Source organism: Conger conger, chromosome 15, assembly GCF_963514075.1.
Source record: "Conger conger chromosome 15, fConCon1.1, whole genome shotgun sequence".
Classification (NCBI taxonomy): Eukaryota; Metazoa; Chordata; class Actinopteri; order Anguilliformes; family Congridae; genus Conger; species Conger conger.
The window spans coordinates 17,714,415-17,737,658 of NC_083774.1; the positions used below are offsets into that span (position 1 = coordinate 17,714,415).

The window sequence follows — 23,244 nt, forward strand, 5'->3', positions numbered from 1 at the left end:
TCATCATGATTGTTCTGGATGGGAGATTATAGTAGGGAACAGTGCAGTCACTGTAATTAATCAAGGTATTATTTAATACATTATTTTAATATTTTTCAGCCAAGTTTGTGCAGTGTTACGATAAAATATGCAAATATGAATACTATTATATTTTTCTGCATTAAAAAATATTAATTAGTACATTCATTCAAGCCTTTTCTGTCAAATAATGCTGTGATCGTTTGAACAGCAATCCAATACATAATATTCTTAAATGGTATGCCATATATTTTGCTATTGATGGTCTCTAGTAGTGGTATGAACTAATGAGAGCATGAATTGCCTTTGAGGGGTTGCTACAAATCAAATAGAGGACCTTTGTGATTCTGGACTCCCATATCTTCCAGTGTACATAATGTCTACACACCAATCCATGGATTCTTCTATGACATCCTGCATGCTGAGTATCGTGCAACAACTGATGTATATGCCCTTATGTTCCTCACGGATGTGGTGGACTTCATCATCATCGTCTTCGGGTTCTGGGCCTTTGGGGTGAGTATGTCTACAGCTGGCCTTACCACTGTCCTTTTGAGACCTAGAAGTTTTCTACACTGCTTTAGTCATATCTATAACTATATATATAGCCAGTCGTGATGACAAATTGAGTAGCCCTATGTTCTCAATGAGCCCTTCTTTCATAAGGCCAAGAACAAACAGTAAGACACAAATCAGCCCCCACCTGAGGGTGGTATGATAGCCGTACTCCTGACATGTGAATCATGTCACAAGTACAGGTCTGATGTCTGTAGTGTACAGGTCCGATGTCTGTAGTGTACAGGTCCGATGTCTCCTCTCCCACTCAGAAACACTCAGCAGCTGCAGACATCGCGTCCACACTCTCAGAGGACCAGGTTCCCGAGGCCTTCCTCGTGATGCTGCTCATTCAGTTCAGCACCATGATCATTGACCGCGCACTCTACCTGCGCAAGACCGTGCTGGGAAAGCTGATCTTCCAGATCATTCTAGTCTTTGGTATTCACCTCTGGATGTTCTTCATTCTGCCTGCAGTCACAGAGAGGTGAGGAAGGGGAGATGTGAAGGCTCCTACACAAGCTGCAACAGGCAGAATTACTGAGGAAGATCATCCTGCATCTTCCTCATTTTGAGTACTGCTGCCTTATGTTTTGTATAGCAAATGCAATGCATATTTTATTTAGAAAGCTTTCCAGAACTTTAATATGGTTATATTGTAGAAGCCAATCTCATAAAATGCTTTCATTAATGAGTATTACCATATCTGTCCTGACAGGATGTTCAGCCAGAACTCGGTGGCCCAGATTTGGTACTTTGTCAAGTGTATCTACTTCGCCCTCTCTGCCTATCAGATCCGCTGCGGCTACCCCACCCGCATCCTGGGCAACTTCCTCACAAAGAAATACAACCACATCAATCTTTTCCTGTTTCAGGGGTGAGCATTCCATCTCTCCACTATCTACCTGGGAGACACTAGCAAGTAACATCAGCAAAGGTCCTCTCCAAGCTGATGCACCTGAGTCTCTGTTTTCAGGTTCCGATTGGTACCGTTTTTGGTGGAGCTTCGGGCTGTGATGGACTGGGTCTGGACTGACACCACCCTGTCTCTCTCTAACTGGATGTGTGTGGAGGACATCTATGCCAACATATTCATCATAAAGTGCAGCCGTGAGACTGAGAAGGTGCACTAGCGATCAATCCTGTAGTCTGATTAGTAATCTGTAACCTTGCACAAACCTTTCCAGATATATAGTACAATACAACACAATAACTGAATTTGACCCAGGTCTATTATCCTATGTCATAGCTTTTTTATTGTCATTTTCAGAAATACCCCCAGCCCAAGGGACAGAAGAAGAAGAAAATAGTAAAATATGGAATGGGTGGGCTCATCATCTTTTTCCTCATTTGCATCATCTGGTTTCCACTACTCTTCATCTCACTGGTCAGATCTGTTGTGGGTGTGGTCAACCATCCAGTAGATGTTACAGTCACCGTTAAGCTGGGAGGCTATGAGGTAATTTATAAATAATGTTTTCTCATCATTCCATCTTCTGTGTGCCAGAGTGAAGATTCAGTCAGCCCACATCAAAATGTTGAGTTGCAGCATTTTTACTCTTTAGAATGTCAGTCAGTGAAAATTAATGAATAATTATGTTGTGTGCAATAGATTTTTTAACCACACATTTATGGACAGAAATGTTGTACACATTTTTTTTGTTTTTGTACAACCCTGCCCAACCCTGTTCCTTTAAATCTGCCATACTGAAGGTTTTCACACCGGCGCGAACTAAGCACACCACAATCAACAGCTAAGATCTCGTTGAGCTGATAATTAGTAGAATCAGTTGTGGCAAATTAAGGTTGAAATGAAAACCTTCACGATGGTAGGTCTCCAGGAACAGGGTTGGGCAGCCCTGCTGTAGAAGATGGTAAAGCATGAAGAACTCAAAACTTCAAGAATGGTATAGTTATATTCAGTTAGGTTCTGTTTAATCATTTCAGCTTGTGGGGAAAAAGCAACAGAGTTTTGTTACATTTTCTACCCTAATGGTATTCAATTCCTGGTGTAAGTGTATCCCTTAGACTGAGATATATCTGTGCAGAATGAGAGGCTTTCCTTGCAAGGCCAGTAACTCATACTTTCTCTTCTCCACTCAGCCCTTGTTCACCATGAGTGTGCAGCAGCAGTCTATTCAACCCTTCACTGAGCATAAATACAACAATCTGACTGCCCAGTTTGGAAATAACGCTGTGAGTAATATGTGTTTTCCCTGAGCTCAGTCCCTTTTCTGCTATTACCTGGGCCTTGTGTTAGATCTGGAGTCTAAAGTCAGATAAATACATGACATTTGCTCAACAGCCAATACAATACTACGATTCAATTACCAGTTTAACAGACAATGTCTTCCTAAGACCCTGGAGAAAAAAAACATAAAAATATGTTTGAAATGTGTATTTTTATTGAGTGTCCCTTGTATTGTAGTTTTCAGCATTGTAGAATAGGGTTCTTCAGATGGAGACCAGAGACTTGCATCCTCTACAGGGGATAGAAGATAATTGCCAGGTTTTAGGAGGATATGTTATATAGTATATAATAAATACAAGATTGATAACATAACATAACATAATGACAAGAACAGGCCATTCAGCCCAGCAATGCTTGCTTTCCTACCACGAAAGTGAACCTACTGCTTAGTTTGCCTAAAAGCTAAATAGTATCTAGCTCTATATCAAGCCTGGTCTTGAAAACCCCCAGTGTTTGTGCCATCATAAAATGTTTGTATAAACTGGAATAAGATGTTTGAAAGGAATGTGTTTCATTTGTAGTTTTCACAAGGAGGCCAGACAGAAATCCTACTTGCTTGTGTAATGGAGGCTGCCCAGTCAAAAGTCCCAGAAGATGAAAGGACCTGAAAGCATAGATTATAGTAGCATAAAAGTGGCAGTCTGGCTTCTAAGTGGTCTGCTGAGACTCTGGGTCCCAGTGTGGAAGCACTCCACGGTCCTGTGTCATGTCCCAACTATGCCAGTACCATTAATGGCCACAGCTGATTTTTTTATTATTTATTATTATTATAATTAGAAGAAAAACAAACCTACACGCTACAGTGTTACCCAAAAGGGAAGGGGGTTCCACTATTTACACTGCTGCTACATTCATAAACAAAAAGTTATGTGTCCCTGGTGCTGGAGTCTTGTTTCTGTGTGCTCAGGTGGCCATGCAGTTCATCACTCTGTACAGCTATGAGGACATTGTGACGGCGAACATCGAGGGCAGCTCAGGCTCTGTGTGGCGGATCAGCCCGCCCAGCCGCCAGGAAGTCATTAAGGAACTGCTGAGCAGCCCGGTGGACATGACTCTGCGCTTGTCCTGGAACTTCCAGAGGTCAGTGCGTCAGAGAGATGTGTGAGACCATTTGAGTGTGCATCTAGCTTGGTAGACATATTAATGTACAGCTTACGTCTTTCAATCTTGTATATTCTGGAATCCAATTGTACAGCTGCCATTATTTACAACAGTAGATGAGGTTAAGCCTTGGCACAAACAACAGCCAAGGCCAAGAGTAAGGGCCCTAGACTTTGTAATACAACCCACAACAATGAAGATAGCAGTTAAACAGGATACTCATCTTTTTACTGAGTGTATTTTGGCTTATTTCCTGTCTTCTGGTTGTTTGCATTTCCGCACTGAGCACTCTTGCACGGCATGATGTGTCTGTGGCTTGGAACTTAGTATTACAGTATTACACTGAAATGTACATTATGTGGAATTATCAGGTGAGCTGTGTATGTGTGTAATCATCTATCTATTTATATTATAAAGAAGTCACAATGAGATTAAAACCTGCGTTTGTGTGTGTGTGTGTGTGTATGTGTGTGTGTGTGTGTGTTTGGGGGGGGGGTGTATCTAAAGTTACTAATAAACCGTATATTTCTGCCCTTAGGGACTTGGGGAAGGGTGGCACAGTGGAACACGCTTTTGACAAGCACTCCATTAATCTGGAGCCCGGGGACCCAGTTCGAGCAGACCTTGCATCGCTGCTTGTGGGAAACCGCACAGAGGCAGTGTACGTTTACATTTACATTTTAGTCATTTGGCAGACGCTTTTAATCCAAATTCCACTGGTCATCACCGTAGCGGTGAGGCATGTGTGGTTTCCACTGCATTTAATGCTCCGTGTGCCCTGTTCTGCAGACGTGTGCCACGCATGTTCCCAAACTTCATCCGTGCTCCAACTGGAGCAGAGGCCAAACCTGTCAGTCAGCTATATGAAGGTGAGAGACCAACACAGGTATTCCATTAATTCACTACAGTTTATTTACCCATGGAGCGTCTCAGTACAAACCTGTATCGGATCTGATATCAGAGACATGGCGAGGAGAGAGGGAATAAATGATAAAGGGATAAATGACAGAAAACTTTACTTGAAAACCCCAGGCCAAAAAACAATAAACTGGACAGAAACCCATGGAGGAACTAAGGTGAGACTAACAGAGAATAACTTGAGAAGAAGCACAGGTAAACTTGCAAGCAAGCAGCAGGAGACCAGTGCAAAGAACAAAAGACCCAGCAATAGGAAACCGAGAGCAGGGAACTAAAATACACCCTAGAACAGGTGAACCAAATGAAACTAAATTAGACACAGCCTAAACAGCCTAAAGACAATCCATCAATAGGAACAGAAACTGGCGGCCTCTGGTGGTGAGAGGCAGGAGCACAGCTGGAACTATAAAATATATCCCCATAACATTAACATAATTTAATGAATAGCATAGACACAAACAGACGCATACTTAGACCCATGCAGCATCAAGCTTAGGGGAGAGGATGTGCTCTGTGTGTTGTACTCGGTATGTGAGCTGTGGACAGAGTGCCTTGGAGTGGTTAGGTGTTGATTAAGAGGCAACGCTTTCACCTCCACTCTACAGGTGATGAGGACGGTTACCAGGACGTGACTCTGGCGCTGAAGAAGGATCGCTCCATGAACGGCAGCGGGATCGTGGAGTGGTGGGACATCAGCATTGCTGACTGTGATCAGTCCCCACAGGGCTGTGGGGTCCTGCCCATGGTCATTTTCAATGATAAAGTCAGCCCCCCAAGCCTGGGATTCTTGGCAGGATATGGGTACGAAGCACTGCTCAATCTCCTTAATGTGATGCATCTTTAATTTTACACACCCAAAGACCATCTTTAGTAATTTGTTGGCTGAAGAAAATAATTTGACTGCATGTCAATACGTTATGTATCTATATATACTTTTAAGATAGCAGCTTTGCCTTTTTCTAGCATTTCAAACATTCAAAGATGAAGTCCTCTGAGCTTTATGCCGACCAATCCCGAAGTGTGAACTAACACACTGTCCTCTTTGTCCACAGGATAATGGGCCTGTACGTCTCGGTAGTGCTGGTGATTGGGAAGTTTGTGCGCGGCTTCTTCAGCGAGATCTCGCATTCCATCATGTTCGAGGAGCTGCCGTGTGTGGACCGCATCCTCAAGCTCTGCACCGACATCTTCCTGGTGCGGGAGACTGGGGAACTGGAGCTGGAGGAGGAGCTCTACTCCAAGCTGATCTTCCTGTACCGATCCCCAGAGACCATGATCAAGTGGACCCGGGAGAAGGACTAAGCCGTCCGCCCCCCCTTCCCTGAGCCATGTGCAGCGATACGAACCCTCCTGCTGGCGTCTGGCTCCAGTGACTCCTCTTCCCTCCTGTGAGCTGGCACACGTCAGCGGGTAGCGCCGACAGCCAGAGGAGAAGGATGTTTCTGCTCGTATATGCACAAACACTGTCCTGAGCACGGCGCTGGGCAGATCTGCGATGAGTCACAGGAGCAGGTCACATGGCTGACCTTTTGCCTGGTTTCTTCGAGCAAGGGCCTAGCCTGTTACCATAACGACAGCCTGCTGTGTGCCTCTGTCTCTCTGTGTCAGATCATGGCAGTGAAAACTTTGTTTCTTCCTTGCTGAAGCTTGTCTGGAAGACCTGGGAGGAATTCTACTTCAAAGCAATGAATTGTGGAGCCACTAAGTTGCGTAACTTCACAGAAAAAATGACTGAATCCTTTTCCATCCATCTCTCAGCTGACACTCAAAAGACACAAACATCTAAAGGTTTAAAGGGAGAGACAGTTTGAAAAAACAATCAGGAAAAGAATATCTGAAACTTCACTTACAAAAGTGCAAAACACCAGACTTGAAGAAGCATCTTCAAATGAAAGCTTCACGATGATCTGTTTACTGTCTTATGCAATTGATTTAATGATGAAGTACTACAGTTTTGTTTCACATAAAGAATTTTGCTGTTGCAGATCTGTCATATGTCCAACATCTTGCTGGTAAACTGTGGATAGGTGGTACAATAGAATATGTTTTTCAACACAGGATCTCTGGAAAGTCACATGCTGGAATAGATTTATTAATACTATAACTCTGGAAACATTTTTGTAAAAAGAGTTTGAAAAAGTACAGTGCCAGTTGTGGTGCCAAACATTATGACTAACATAATCTTTGTAGGTTATTTTTCAAAATTGTTGCAATATTGTTGGCTAAGCAATTAACATGCACACACACTCACACACTCTCTCTCTCTCTCTCTCTCTCTCTCTCTCTCTCTCTCTCTCTCTCTCTCACACACACACACACACACACAATATGAGTTATTTTAGTCCAGTAGGGACCAAATATTCTCCATCATTTTACTTTAAACTGAACATTTTGCACACAGTGTGCACACAGACTACAAGTGAACTTTTGTACTTCTATAAATTCATATATTTTTTTCATTGCTCACTCTTCAGTGACAAATGTAGCCTTCTTGGAAACCATCAACTGGTAGACTAATTAGAATCAAAATGCAATTAACATCAATCAATGTCAATATTGTGCATCACCACAGTAATAAATGGCAATTTGTATTCCTGACCTGCATTATTTTTGTAGCACATTGCTGTGTCTGAATGTTCATGTCAGGTAATTATAACTATGCTCAAATCAAGTCAGACTGCTCTGGAAGAAAACTACTTATTCAACCTGTCCTCTATCACTACAAGGGAAATTATTTCTGAATACGGAATATTATGCTCATCTGAAAAACTCTGAAAAATCTACTTCAATCATCACGGTCTCCAAATATCTTCGTCCTCTTCATGAACATGCTGAGTATGGGTGCCTAAATATAGTACCCTTTTTTTATGTCCTGGGAAACCTGACAGATGCAATATGCAGGGATATGAGCCTGCACATTACTATAATACAGGAGGTAAATTATGTGGGCTGAATGACCTGCTCTCATCATTGAATATTCTTGTGTTCTAATTGGATTTTGTTGATAACACATTTAGACAAAGTAGTTATGAACAATAGTTTCGTAATGTCAAATACGGCAAAGGTTTCAATTCAACTGAAACACCAGGCAGTTTGTGCAAACACTCAGTGCTCCCACACAAATCACACAAATTATCATTCAGACTACCTGCAATGCTGGGTTTGTAAGGGATACATGGCGAAAGGGACAATAATGTGGTCTAATGCAGGGGTCCTCAATCTTATCCAGTAAGGGCCAGTGTGGGTGCAGGCTTTTGTTCCAAAAAAGCAGTTACACACCTGATTCTACTAATCAAAGTCCTTAGCAAAGACTCAAGTCGTTCAGTGGTTCAACTGCTTGGTTGGAATGAAAGCCTGCACCCACACCAGCCCTTTCTGGGTCAGATTGACAACCTCTAGTGGTTGGGGCACTGGATGCTAGACCCGTTTCATGGATTCAGATCCCTGTTGGAACATTTACAGCTTGGCACATTAACACAGTTGTTCTGGTACAAATCCAACCATAACAATGGTTACAGAAAGTTTAAGATGTAAAACTATGTATTTGCAAGTCTCTGGAGAGATAGACATGCATCATTTATGGCTTCGAAGGCTGACTTCACCAAACAAACACTGACCAGAATGACTTCAGAAGATAAACTTTCTGTGCATAGGCACCTTTTCATGACCCATTGAATAGATTTCCTACATGCCATGCAACAGAATGAGTAGCATGCAGTGAACAGCAATTAACTTGTTTCTGCCAGTGCCAAACTCCCCTGACCATAGCTCTGCACAAGCCAGGATGCAATACTGACACTGACACTGTCAGTTCTGATCTGATGCTCCAGAGGCAGGCAGTAACTAACTACTGTGTCCCGTTAAAAATGGGAAAAAGAATAAAAATGTTTTCCGATGTGTCCTGCATATTAGTAGCTAACAATAGTCAGGGATGACTTTTGAACACACACTACTGGAATCCTCTGAGTAATTAAGCCTACCTCTTCTCCAGCTAAAATATCCAAAAAGTGAAATTACTTCGCTAAAGAACACATGGGTCTTATTACAGGTAGATACCGCAGCCTACAGCCCACAACACACCGTTAGCCACAACCAGTAAAATAGTGTTGGTTTGGTTATCGCTAAATTATCATTCAGTATAGCATTCAATTATCCAAGCAAAATATATTAAAAGTTTAATTTACGAATCTAGCGCCAACTAGCGACGGCACAAGGTAAATTATGGCAATGTTGCGATGGATCTTGGGGGATATAGTTTAAATGTCAGCACATTCTGTGAGCAAAACACCCCGTCGAACTTCAATACCCAGCGATACATTGAGGCGAAACGGATTTAAAGGGTTTTTGTTTTGGCTAATGTTTACTTCGTGTCCGGCGTGTCTTCTCTAATGCAACCATTTTTATCGCGGGATTGATGCCCTACCCAGTGTTAACCCCGTTTTACACTGTTCGCGCATTCTGTACTAATGTGCATTAGTTAGCAGCGAGCTCATTCAGATAGGTGGTAAACTGACAGTTACATTGCTTATCGAGGGTGAAGTTCGGACTCAGATCTGCGTTCATGATGGCGATGTTCCGCAGTTTTGTATCTGCTACCCAGCTCAGGCAGCATCACCATCAGCATCAACTGCAGAGCGAGGCAACCGCGGCCGTCCCCGGTGAGAGCATCGAGAGCCAGTTCTCTTGCCCCATTTGCTTGGAGGTCTACCACAAACCTGTCAGCATCGCAAGCTGCACTCACACGTGAGTAGTCTGTTCTGGTTGAATGCGTCATGGATGAGGGGGGAAACATACTTTTGTTGTGCTATGTCCATTTCGTTACTTAATTAGTTGTCATAATAAATATGTGAATAGAAATTACAAACACTGTAGTAATACCATGCAAAACTATTTTCATGCGAGGGCTGCCTTTGTGTGTGCAATGAGGTTGGTCGCTGAAACTAGCTACCTAACTGTAAGGAGGTAACTGGTAGCCTATAAGTGAGCTAGCGCTATTGATCGTGCAAGGAATAAACAAAGTCCCTGGACACTGGGCTCTAGTTCACCTAATTTGTTATATTTTTGCGGCCATATAATGTACATGTCTCTGCCGCGCAATGAACTTGAACATAGTTACTGTACATAATCATGAACGCTCAACCATTGACACAGTAAATAATGCGGCGTAGCTATCCCCCACGGTTTATTTATGTTTTTATTAGTAGGCAATTACAATATTTTTGTTGTTTTTATTTTTAATGCCACAGGGCGCGTGTGTAAGCGAAAATAGACATGGCTAACAGGATTTAAGTCTAATTTATTTTTGACAGTTGAATGTGAACAGCATAATCTAGTAGGCAAAACCCGTTATAGAAACGGAACGTGCAGAAATAATTACTGTAGGCCTACTGTTGGAATGAGGATTAAAATCTATTTTTTAAATTCTCTAAGGCCTGCTATTAACCAATAACCCAGTGCATGTTTGTATGCATGTAGTATATAATTATAGAAATAACTTCAGTGATCAGTGAAACTGTAGACTCAGTTAAAGCTCAGGATTCTACTGAACCTTGATGAGCAATGTAAAACTGCGAGCATTAAAAACTCAAAACATGAAATGCAAATGAATCTAGCCCCTGCTGGGCAGGCGGTGTCTGTGGCAGCCTGATGTTGTTCAAAGATTGCACAGCACTGCATTATCCTGACTATGTCTCACTTTAAGTCAAAATGTATACAGATACTTCAGTCTTCAATTAAATGTTAACTGCCTGTAGAAAATTTAATACAATTATTACCTAATAGTAACACTATTAAAACGATGTATTAATGTCATGGCTACTTTCTTTTAACTGTTGACATATGCCAATTCTACTCCTTTCCTCAGTCACATTTATTTCTTGAAGGGGAAACATTATGTATAATTTTTAAACATGCATATAGGATTATGACATGTTATTGCTAAACCTATAAACCTCTATCAGAACACTTCCTCTATACTAAATCTGAGTGGTGCAAGGTCCCTACACTGGTGATCACACCTCCATAGAGTCCTGTTATAGGTGCCACAAAATAAAATATATCTCAGAGTTTAGACATCCCTTCTCCCTGGCTATTTTGCTTGATAATGTGGAGACTAGTGAGCTCTTAATGTGTTGTTTTTTGTTTTGTGTTTTGAATGTGAATTAAATGCACGGATATGTCATCACTGGAGTTCCACAAGAAACGGTGGGTGTGTTGTGTTGACAGTATTTGGCCCCCCATGTGAATTACAGGGAATTTCAAATATTAAAGGACTAGTTAATTGTGGGTTCATGAAGTGGAACACATCCATTGATGTGGCTGTATGTTTGTGCATTTTTTTCCCATTCCAACTGTGAATAATCCTAATCCTAATCTCAAAGCATTCTCTGTCTGCTCCCCCTGGCATCCAATAGGTCTATGCCAGTGCACACTGATGTAACATGATCCTCACTCGTTCAGCCTGGTTCTGGGTTCAGCTCCTGGTCAGGGGTGTCTGTATAAATTTCATCCCATTTGGCCTTCCTTCACGCTCCATTTCCCTGGATCCTGTGTGCCCCCCTTACTTTCCTTCTGTATGTAAAACATGGTCCCCTTGTCATACACCAGAGTGACAATGCTCAGCCAGGATTTAAAACTGCCCAGTCTGTCATAGTGACTTCAGTACAACGCAACAATAGTATCTGATAACACACTACACTGAGGTAGTGTCAAGCATATGTCAACCATAAATGAATGTGTGCATTTGTGTGGTTACAGTACATTATTAATATTTATTTATTTGAGTCAATTTAATGCTTTAAGATTTATTTTTCAAAGAATGTTTTAAGAATGGCAAGACATTACGATGTTGCTCAAGAGTTTCATTTCAGTATTTTCTATATCTCAGCTGAAAGGATGTTTTCCTGTGCTTGAGCAGGAAACTGTTTCCAGGAAGTGAAGCCACTGTACACTGACATATTTAGCTCATTTTCTCTGTTTAAAACTGCAGTATGATGTATAAATATCTGAGAGAGTGAGAGTGAGAGGGTGAGAGAGGGAGAGAGCACAAGAATGAAAGAGAAGGAATGCAAGAATGAAAGAGAGAGAACACGAATGAAATAAAAAAAAGCTTCTCTTCGCTTCCTGGCTTCAGAGACAGAGGCATGTTTCAGTACCAACTCTATGGCTGTTACTTTCTGGATCACTGCCAGAGAGTACAGTTGGTATTTATTGTCTGAAGCATGTCCTTCTCAGAAACCAGTCAGTATTTGTGTAATGTTAAAATTTTATGCAAACTGTGATAGGCATACACTCTCATGCATGTTTGAACAGTCCAGTCCTACCAGAACCTTAATTTGAGTAAATGTAGAAATAAAATTGTCTGTACAAGCCTTTTTTTTCGCGGACATTTAAGATACTGAGACAGGAAAGCATGTTATAATCACATAGATACATGGTTTGCTCATTCTGTTCAAACATCTTGTTAAGAGTGGTTTCAGAGTGCCTAAGGATGAAGTGTAATAATGTGAGTTAGTGTAGCGATGTACAAAAGAGATATTGTCATTCGAATTTGCACAATTTGTTCCAGTGGCCAAATTAAGCTTTAACATGCACTGTATCCAGAGAAATATGGGGATGTCTTCTCCATTGTTCAGTAGCCCTGCCTTATGTAACCCACCTGTGACATACTGCTGTGGGCAAGGATGAACACAAATCTGGAAGAAGAACAATCTTTGTCACAAAGACTGTCCTTAGCAGAGGATCAGTGTTCTTAGAGTTATCCGTACTAGTCTAAATGCATTTCCTCCAATTAGGTTGTATAATCTCTGTGTGGTTTGTGTATGATTCTATTTATAACAGACATCTTAAATTATCTTGATTGCTTATTGTCTCCCACCTAGCCGACAGGCTTTACTCTGATCCTGTGATGGCATCCATTTCTGATTTATATATATTTTTCTTCTGAAGAACAAATAGTGCTGTGGTAGGAAACTGGCCCCCAGTGAATTTCACTAAAGACAGTGATGTGAAGTTCCAGTCTCACAGCCTGTCTTTCTAAGTGAGAGAGTAAAATAATTATAACAGGGAAAACAAATTGACCAGACAGATGGGGAAGAATCAGGAAGGACATGCATCTAATCACCGTTGTAGTCAGAGATAAAGAACAAAAATATGCAAATGGAGGTGACTGCTCCTCTGGCCTTTTCTTGCAAGGAACAGCTGCCGTTGTTAGCCCCACAGTTCTGTAAATTAATCATGATGATTAACATTTCTTCTGTGTTTGAAAGATCTCTCCCCATGAATAGGAAGTTGGTTAATCTCAGTTGCTTTTCAGTGGGCAGGGAAAGCAGTAACCCATTTTCTTTAATTTAATTTTTTTTACTTTACAGGTACAGACTTACAAATAATTAAATACAACCAACTGAACACACAACACACAGACACAAATAAATAAATAAATAAATAAATACATACATACATACAATACATACAATACATACAATACATATAATACATAAAAAGCTCAGCTCAACCCATTATTTTCCTTATACATCAAGCATTTATATTTATATTTTTTCCATATAGTCTACCCTTGTAGTCCATTTTTCCTTTAATAGTTGTACCTGTTTTTTTATTCTTAGATACATTTTTTCTGCTACATATATTTTTTGTACAGTTTCCATTCATTCTTGGTATCTTAGTTGTTAACCAATTTCTGGTTATTTGTTTTAGGATTGCACTTCTAATAGTTCTAAACCTGGGGTCTCCAACCCTGGTCCTGGAGAGCTACTGGGTCTGCTGGTTTTTGTTTTCACCTTAAAATCAGCACCTGTTGAGACCCAGGTAACCAGGTGAGGTGAGTTAATTAATTAAATTAGAGCAGTTGATTATAGTTAATTGCAGGGTAAGAACGAAAAAACCAGCAGACCCAGTAGCTCTCCAGGACCAGGGTTGGAGACCACTGCTGTATTGGTTAGGAACTGGGTCTCCAGCTTCTTCCTGATCAGCTGAAGTTTGGTCATCAGCCACAACTATTTTGTGAAACCTTAGAGTACCATCCTTGGGACATTTGTTCTTTGGTGATCTGGTTATCGGCACCAGTCGCATACCTTTTTGATGTTATTTTGTTATTGTGTGAAAATTGGCTCAATTATGTCATATTTTTGCTGAGGATGTACCTTTCTCTGAAGTAAGGTGCTAAGTATCGGCTACGTAAGAACTGGGCTTACTTGTGCGTGTGTCTGCCCATGCCTGAACACGTGCATGGCCATTAGGCAGAGTGAAGGAGATTGCTCTCATTCTCAGAAAGTGATGTTCAAATATATTAATGGCCTGGATTAGTAAAAAGTACTGATACTTTCAGTGCATGTCAGAACTGGATTAGTGGCTAGTATTGGAAATCTCTCTCTGTAGACCAGAACTGGATTACTGTATGATACTGTCAAGTGTAGATCAATGTGCAACCAAACTACCTCACTCCAGAAAACTGAACAATTATCTTCAGCCACTCCTGAACTAGACCACTCTATGAGACAGTAAATCTCATCAGTTTTGAACTGGTTACATCTCAAATTCACCTCAGCTCCTTTCCAACGTGGACATAATATATGTTCAGAAGTAAAGCCAGCTCATTTGGTTGTATTCATGCAGCGAAGGCATCCACATAGATCAGTGGTGGATAGATAAGCGGTGATTGAAGCGTCTTTAGACGCCTGGTGGGTGTTTCACAGAAATGATGAAAAGACAATAATGAATTAATTAACAGTTTGAATGGCAAGATTTTGACATTTCAAGCAGGCCATAAATATGTGCACTTGGGAGTGTGTGGTTTGATTGATAATGTAGGGTGTCTGCAGATATATTTTTGTAAAACTTTAAATGTCAAACCCACTTGTCAAAAAGGCTTCCCATTGGATTTAAATTCCACTTTTACTTGGAAGCCATGCTGGCTTGGTCAAGCTGCGAAAATGTCCATTTAAAGGAGCAAGCGCTGCAGTAGGTACAGCCTGTTTTTTTTTGCATATGACATTTATGGAATTACAGTCTAGAGATTGTGTGAGAACTGTGTGTTTGTATCCTGCCATTGCTAAGAATTAATGTAAAGATACCTATACAAGGTTTGGGTAGGCAGCAAAGTCCAATCCAATAATTAAAAGGAGTTGAAAGGTTGAAAGGTGGTTCTGATGAAGCATCATTTCTGGATAGTTTTATGTATCGAGCAAATAAACACATTTATGTTTTATACATGAGACATTTGAAAGGCCCACAGAGCAGCCCTGCTCCCTCAGTGCCCTGTCTTGCCCAGCTTGTGTCACAGCCTAATTAAGCCATGAGCCTGAGTACAGACTCAGAATGGGAATGCGGAATGGTTCTCTGGTTTCTGTCCCGCAACTAATGTGGAGATCGTGAATTTGAGTTATGATGAGTCATAATTTAAATAGATATCTCTATCTGGAATGAATGTATTAGATAGCTAAAAACGGAATTGTAGGCCTCTTTAATTTGAGGTTCCGTACAACGCCTATCTGTCTCCTCCCCTGTGCCGTGTTTAGCTACATTATGTTCTGACATTTAGAAGATGCTCTTTTCCAGAGCATACGTTGCATTTTATGCATACAGTCCATTTGTGCAGCTGGATATGCAGTGAAGCGATTCAGGTCAGGTACATTGCTCACGGGTACAATGGCAGCATCCCTGGCAGCTGATAATAAACCCACAAACTTTGAGCGGCACTGGTACTTGCCCGGTGTGGGACTCACTAGCTGAGGTGGTTTCCTTAGTCTTCCTGTGGTGCATGCCTGAGGTCTCTGCACAGAGTGATGCCATCAGGGGTGACAGGTGACTGTTCAGTGTGCTGGGAAAGGAGCCGTTCCATGGCCAGGTAATGCCATGCATGCTGGCCAGGTTCACCAACTCCCAGTCTTTCACCCCTGGCAAAACCCAAATAAATCACCGAGACCAGTGGGAAAAAAAGATGCTATTCTTGTGTCTTGACTAATACCTGACCTTGAAATCTGTTACTGCATAGCCAGTATGTGTTTTCTCAGCAAATGGAATGCAGCTGAAAACTGTGGGATACTAAACATAGTATTATAAACATAAACATACATAATAATGAGCGCACTGATATTTTGAGTGTACAGCACTGATTCTGCTCCCCCATTTGTTCCTCCAGGTTCTGTGGGGAGTGTCTGCAGCCATGCCTGCAGGTGACCTCTCCCCTCTGCCCCCTCTGCCGCATGCCTTTCGACCCGAAGAAGGTGGACAAGTCCTCCAATGTGGAGAAGCAGCTGTCCTCCAACAAGGCGCCCTGTAGGGGCTGTAGTAAAAAGGTGCTACAGGACCTGGCCTATGTTTCACTTTGAAATTTGGTTGCAGTTTGCATTTGTGCTATTGTAGCATGGTTAGCTCAGCTAGTTCGCTAGTAAGCATGGTGAAGTGCAGTGAAAGCCAAGGCTGGTAGCAGGTTATCGCGACAACACTCCCCGATGACGTAACCCTCAAATTCAAAAGAACGTTGTTGCCCTTGGCTAGAGGCGAGTTCGTCTTTAGCTGACTGGTAACGCGTTCGTTCAACAAATATTTGGACAAGTGAGAGGCCGGGGTTCAAATCCCACCTCGGACTCGCAATTTCTCACCTGTTACACTATAATGAAAAACTGTGTGGCACTAGGATAGGTAATGGCGAGTTAAATATTGGTAATCTGCCAGAGAATACACCCCTACTATTCATATTAATATCCCACAGCCACACCATTTCCCAAATGTGTACTGTATATATTAAGTGACGATGAAAGCTGCCTTCTAATTCATTTGATTATCCTTCTTTTGATGGTTGGCTGGCTGTAGGTCACCCTGGTCAAAATGAGGTCACACATTACATCTTGCACAAAGGTTCAAGAACAGATGGCCAACTGCCCCAAATTTGTACCAGTTGTACCCACTTCACAGCCAATTCCTAGGTAAGCTGTTTGATATTGTCTATTGTTGTGAAGAGTACTTTTCTGTTTAGTAACTGGGAGAGATTGGCAAGTTAGGTGTCCTGGCCTTTTCTCTCTCTCTTTCTTTGTAATTTACAGTAGTATAAACATCAAGCTGAGCATTAGATGAAACCATGAAATGATAGCTGAAGATGGGGCAGTGTTATGGTGTGTATGAGTGTGTGAGTGTGTGTGTGAATGGGTGAATGGAGAAGCATCAATTGTACAGTGCTTTGGATAAAGGCGCTATATAAATGCCTGCCTGCCATTTTATGGCCAGGTCCAGCATGACCCTCTGGGCAGCACTGCCAGCCTGTGTTGTGGTGTATTGGCAGCATTTCTGAACAGCCAAAGCTCCACACTGGCTTGGCTGGTGGAGACACATGGAGGGTTTACTTGTTGATGGCGCATCTATAACCCAGACTATTTCTTCCCATCTGTCCTAACAAGCTTGTTAGTGACTGACAATCTGTCAGTTTTCCTGCTCTCCAGAAATGCACTCACAGACTGTGAACACAGATCCTTCATTCACATACGCATGCGCAATAATTTTTCTAGATTTTCAACTAAAATGGACCAGTAATTACATATTTATTGTAATGAAGAGCTCCATATATTATATAGGTTTGTAACCTAGTGTGATTCTCAACCCTGTTCCGGGAGATCTACTGTCCTGTGTGTTTTCACTCCAACCTTAACAAAGCACTCCTTGGGCTCATTCCAATTGCTTATTTTTCTCCACTTTTTTCCTTTCCTTGCTGCTGACCTGAAAATCGATCAAGCTCCATCATCTTTAAGGACATACCAACCCCTTAAATGTTCCTTCTAGGAGATAGAAGTAGAAGTTAGGAACTCCCAATCTTTCCTTTGAGCAAGAAAACATCAGCGCAAGTATTTTTTTGGAAAGCCTAATGTGTAAATGATCGACCTGTGGATCCACCTCTCGCCATCTGCCACGTATGTAACTTTCTGTGTTCTGTGTATCTTTTTCTACCCACTCTAAATGGGTGGAGCTAGGGGTAAGAAAAGGAGAAAAGAAATGGAAAAAGTGGAGAAAAATAAGGGATTGGAATAAGCCCCTTGTTCAACAGTTGGAGATCTCCTTATTAGTTGAAACAGGTTTGCCAAATTAGGGTTGACCTATAGGAACACTGGTCTAGTTTTATGTATGCTACCATATCTTAGTGTGTTTAATAGTATTAAAAACCTGTGGGCAGTCTGAAGTACCATCCGCTCTTTTTACAAAGTATATATTTGTCCACAGCTCAGTAAGTTTGTTTTGATTGTCTCCCTCCTTTCCAGCTTTTGATAGCTTTTTTTATATAGATTTTTCCTCTGAGAGCTCCCCACTGAAATCCTCTCTTTTTCGTAACTATAGCAATATCCCAAATCGCTCCACGTTTGTGTGTCCATACTGTGGAGCCAGGAATCTTGACCAGCAGGAGTTGGTCAAACACTCTATGGAGAACCACCGAAATGACGCCAATAAAGTGGTGAGTCCTTGCAGGCCGGGGCGAGGGGAAATCAAGTCGTAGTTGGAGGCTGATGATGTGGCATTTAATGAGATGTTTGAATCCAGACATAAGAAGGGGTATAATGTATGATTGGTACAGTAAACTGGCCTGTGTGGGAGAATCTGATGAACATGGTTGATAGCACAAGGCCTTGATGTGATCAGTGTGTCTCCCCCCTTGGGCAGGTGTGCCCCATATGTTCGGCCATGCCTTGGGGTGACCCCAGCTATAAGAGCTCCAACTTCATGCAGCACCTCCTGCACCGGCACAAGTTTTCCTACGACACGTTTGTGGTGAGCAAGGCTGCACTGCATTTCAAGAAATGCATGATGCTTGGGGGTTTTTTTGTATCATAAATTTTGTTTATTTGTACATAACCATAAGTTGTACTTCAGCTTACCTGCAGGAGCAGTGACCTCACCCAGGTCCAGTCAGCTGACCTCTTGCCTCTGTGTGTTTCCAGGACTACAGCATCGATGAGGAGGCAGCACTGCAGGCAGCATTGGCCCTCTCATTGGCTGAGAACTAAGGATCTCCTCCTCCTGCTCTCTGGCACTCATTAATGCTCTCTTCTCCAACTGTCTCTTTCCAACAACCAGTCTTACAGGAACCTAAGGAGCCCTCACTCCATTCTCTGCATCCTGGAATTCTCAATAACGTACTCTCCTCTTCCTGTAGCTCTCCAGCCTTCTCAGAGAACCCCGTTCTTCACACCTGCCTGTCCACCATGGCCCTCTTGAAGACAGCTGAGGTTCCAGCTCTCCTGGACTCTGCTGACCCAGTCATTGAGCTCCCCACCCCCCCACCCCCCCACCCCTTCCTGTTTTATCAGGACCAATCACAGCCATGAGGTGGTATCCTAAATGCAACAATGTAATGCGCAAATGCATTTGGGGTTAATTTACTTTGTGTTTTAGGTTTTACATGGGCTAACATGAATTGAGTTCACTTCCCGACAAATAATTATCTGTGAATCTTTCCTTTTTAAATGGAGTGAGGGAGGCAGTGTGGTATGGACAGGTGCTGTGGGAGGAGCTTCTTGCAGGAGAAATGTTAATCAAGCACAGAAAGGGAGGTAACTTGTCAATCACATTACCACAATGGACAGATGGCCAACATCCCAACATAAATGTTCATGGCCCCCATTTTACTAGTTCTTCTGAATAATTGCACTTATCACATTTTTCTACATGAAGTATAGTGTCGTTTTGATTTTATAGATGACATGCAGGCCAATAGTGACGCATTAATGGTTAATACTGCTGTTACCTGTTTAACTTGCTACAATAGTATTTTTTATGAAGCATCAGATGAGAAAAAAATATATTTTTGAAAATGTTTCAAATGGTTCACTAATAACACAGAAGTAAACATGCATTTAATAATGAAGAATGTGTTGGTGGTTTTATATAATTTATTTTTATCGTACATGCAGCTCCGATAAATCAAAGTAAATGTGGATGATTTGGAATGGAGCGCTCCTCGGGTTTTCTGTTTAATGACACAGTGGCAACACTAGAGGGCACCTTGGTTTAATAAAAATCTGAACTTCTAATTGAGATCATGGGTTTTCAACAGTTAAATTTGGATTGATTCCTTTTTTTTTTCAGCTTGCATTTTTTGTTTACTTTATTTAAACTATTGTAAGGAAGCCCTGATGTGCATTTGTTTCTGTATTTATAGAGATTAATTTGGGATTAATTTCTCTATATGCAGTTTAGATTTACACAAATTCATATGAGTTGGATTCATTTCCTTTCTTACCTTAAAAACATGAAGTAGTTTTGAGTCTAAACCGTGGAACAGGATAATTGTAATGCTGTATGCCATGAGGTTTAAATCTTTTCTGGTTTATTGTGTCATTATATTACCAGGATATACTCATATGTGCCAAGGAGGCATATAATCTGATTAGTTATTAGCTGTCTTATTATTAGCGATTTGCTTTTAGATCTTTATACTGCCCTGTGATCTTTGTTTTGTGGCGCCAGGCACACCAGTAATTACTAAGCAGGGTGGGGTCGCTTGAAGTGACGGTTGGACACCTGTGTGACTGGTTGAATCAAGGGAACAGGAAATAAGATCTGTATTCATGTCAGAACAATATTGATGTTTCTGAACAATACAGACATCCCCAAATGTGGCACAGCAATTAACAATAAACCCCCGCTCACTGCCTCCAATAAGATGTGTTATGATGCGTCTCTCAAAGTGATATCCTCAACTTGCCGAGGGGTTTCCATATCCTGCACAGACTGACCTTCTGTGCTACTGCATGTCAAGACAACCATGAGATGGTTTTGGATTTATGTTGTCATTTTAAAAATAGCAATATTTGGACTGTTTCAGATGAGCACTGTGAAACATTGAACTGCTAAACATACCAAATGCTTAAGGCGGTGGTCTCAATTCTCATTGTCATGGAGGGCCGTGTATGCAGGTTCATTCCAACCAAGTAATTGATTCCAATTGCTCATTCAGCCATATGTATTTAACTGCATTAAAGCACAGAATATAAGCAACCAATGTTATTTACACATGGCCCTCCATGGCACTGATTTCAGACTACTGGCTTTAGGTAAATAAGGTAAATAGTAGTTCATCATACACCCCATTTACTAACAGGATATGAGAATACATCTCTGAACTTGTCACCAGCGATATTAGTTGGTGTTGACAATAATAATAATGAATGAACAATATCTACAATAAATAGCTGTTTTCATTTGGACAGAACTTTTTGGTGCTTTTTTTTTTAGCTCCTGTAACCTACAGCTGACATGGTTTCAAAATTGACATTTGAAGGACATTCCATTAGCCCAATTCATGTTCTCCATTCCCCTGCCTGCACTTCCTTTTCTCGTCACCCTCGAGTTAGGAGCAAGGAAAGGAAAAAGGAGGTGAAAAATAAGTGATTGGAAAGAGCCCTAGCTGTTGAACAAAGTATGCTTGGCTAGGGTTAGAGTGAAAACTGGGTGGCAGATCTCCAGGAACAGGGTTGGGAACTACTGCTTCAAAGTATCTCAAGATGCTTTTAATTTGGACTTGTACCCATTACAGAATTTCCCTGGATACACTCCAGTCTGTTCAGTTAATGCACTATTCTGTAGTGGTTCTTGTGCCCTTGAGCAAGATGGGGTGCGCTCATATCATCTGCTCAGCTTTCCTAGCCTGGTTTCCAGTCTGCTGTTAATGTGCATTTATCCTAACCCCAATTTTAGTTCAATGTAGGCAGTTGCAATAATACCAAATTGCAATAAGTGCTTCCATCTACTGAGCATATGGAAATTCTCTGCTGACTTGGGGAACATGCATTTTATATTTTATGACCTAAAGAATACAAAAAGATGAAGGCAAAAAAGCACACCTCACGGTTTACATTGTTGCCTTACTTCCTGTCAAAACCTTAAATAACTCTGCAGTGATTTCTAGGGTTGGCGTTGGTGTAGTCTGAGTGAGAGAGTGGTCTACAGTTGAGACTGGACTGCATTCTGTACCAATCGGAGCAAAGTATTCCAGTCAAGCGTATACAGTACATGACCAACACCCTGCCGAAAACCTGAATTCCATTAGAAAATGCCCATCTGTATAACTGAAACACTTGTACATGTAAGGTATGCAAGTGCACCTGCTAAGCAAATACATATTAATAACAGTACTGATTGTTGAAGCTGATCTTAACATGAGGCACATTGTAAAAAATAATCGTTTCAGAAGAAATTATTTACAGCAGGAGAATTTCAATTTTTTTTTTTGCATTTTCGTAAATATCTTGCTAAATATTGCTTGGCTTGATATTGGCTTAGATGGAATCCTGGGTTTCCAAGTGACTGCACAATTCAACTGTCATGAACTTTGCATGTAGAAGTATTTTTCAGCAAATAAGACATAAAAATGTTTCTAGAAGTAAAATACACAACTGTGTTTGTGATGGTTTAGCACAAGTCCTGTGACATCTGGATTGAATACACGCCTACATAAGAAGTGACTGGGATGAACTAGGGATATTTTTCCTTGGAAAAGATATCAAGACAAAGGAAAAGTAAAGTTTACATTCTTCCCATGGACATCAGGGTCACGTTCCCAGAGTGGGAGCCAAAAAAATAGCAGTTTATAAACATAATCACCCAGTGGAGGCTTTTATGTGTCTCCATAATAAGAATGGAGCAATATTTTTAGTCAACCTTGGGATTTTACAGAAGTGTGTGAAAGGGATTGTGGAGCCATTTTTTGGATAACTGAAGAACATATTTGAATGCAAGGGAGATTAATTCTCCAGTCATTTCTTTGCAGTTTTGAATGTTAAAATCTGATCCCAGAGGCAAAAGGACTGATGTGGTCCTGGGCTGGTGTGGAAGGACTGGTAATAAGGTAAATATTGATTCAAAGAAGACTGAACCACCTCTCTACTGGTAGCACTTTGAAAATATTCCAAAACCTAGCTGAGTTAAATCACTAATTTCACTCAGCTTGTGTAGGCCTGTTGCTCTGGGTCAGATATAGATCTTCAGGCAGGCTCTGTTTTGTATACCAGTCATTTGGGAGCATTTGCCTCCCTCACACCAACTAGAACACTAAGCCTTGGGGGTTAGCTGGAGAAGTTCAGCGAGTAAAACCCGGAGCCCTTTCAAAATTGGAACATGGACTAAAGTAAAAAAGAAAAAAAAAAGAAAAAAGGCTGTTCTGGGTTTTACTCGGTCAACCTATCCAGCCAACAGAGTAATCCTGCTCTGTGGTCTCTTCATAGGGCCATAGCACCATGCCCCATGCAGGACTCAGATTATAAGGATTGTAGATAATTAAAGATTGTAAGCGAGTCTCATCTGAATCTCAATACTGCTGACCCTGGAGCTTCATTTGAAATTAAGGGGTTTTCTTGGGGGGGGGGGGGGGGGGGGTTCATTCTTTTGAGTTACTGAAAGCAATT

The 23,244-nt window shown here is 41.4% G+C and overlaps 2 protein-coding genes across 3 annotated transcripts in view; both read left to right on the top strand.

The window, feature by feature from the left end:
- The window catches only part of LOC133111398 (piezo-type mechanosensitive ion channel component 1-like), a 63,265-nt gene extending 55,831 nt beyond the window's left edge, over positions 1 to 7,434 (top strand). For both annotated transcript variants that reach the window (XM_061221726.1, XM_061221727.1), the window contains exons 41-51: positions 387 to 534; positions 846 to 1,060; positions 1,292 to 1,450; positions 1,550 to 1,697; positions 1,844 to 2,032; positions 2,677 to 2,769; positions 3,732 to 3,904; positions 4,464 to 4,586; positions 4,715 to 4,794; positions 5,449 to 5,644; positions 5,896 to 7,434. In XM_061221726.1, the coding sequence (XP_061077710.1) occupies positions 387 to 534; positions 846 to 1,060; positions 1,292 to 1,450; positions 1,550 to 1,697; positions 1,844 to 2,032; positions 2,677 to 2,769; positions 3,732 to 3,904; positions 4,464 to 4,586; positions 4,715 to 4,794; positions 5,449 to 5,644; positions 5,896 to 6,145 (1,774 nt within the window). In that variant the 3' untranslated portion in view covers positions 6,146 to 7,434. The remainder of the gene's footprint in view (positions 1 to 386; positions 535 to 845; positions 1,061 to 1,291; positions 1,451 to 1,549; positions 1,698 to 1,843; positions 2,033 to 2,676; positions 2,770 to 3,731; positions 3,905 to 4,463; positions 4,587 to 4,714; positions 4,795 to 5,448; positions 5,645 to 5,895) is intronic.
- Positions 7,435 to 9,191: 1,757 nt separating this feature from the next.
- LOC133111584 (E3 ubiquitin-protein ligase RNF166-like) lies at positions 9,192 to 21,053 on the top strand. Its single transcript, XM_061222050.1, has 6 exons — positions 9,192 to 9,586; positions 15,999 to 16,155; positions 16,673 to 16,785; positions 18,182 to 18,296; positions 18,503 to 18,610; positions 18,781 to 21,053. Exons 1-6 carry the CDS (start codon positions 9,405 to 9,407, stop codon positions 18,844 to 18,846), a joined length of 741 nt encoding a protein of 246 aa, XP_061078034.1. The 5' UTR covers positions 9,192 to 9,404; the 3' UTR covers positions 18,847 to 21,053.
- The last annotated feature ends 2,191 nt before the right edge of the window (positions 21,054 to 23,244 follow it).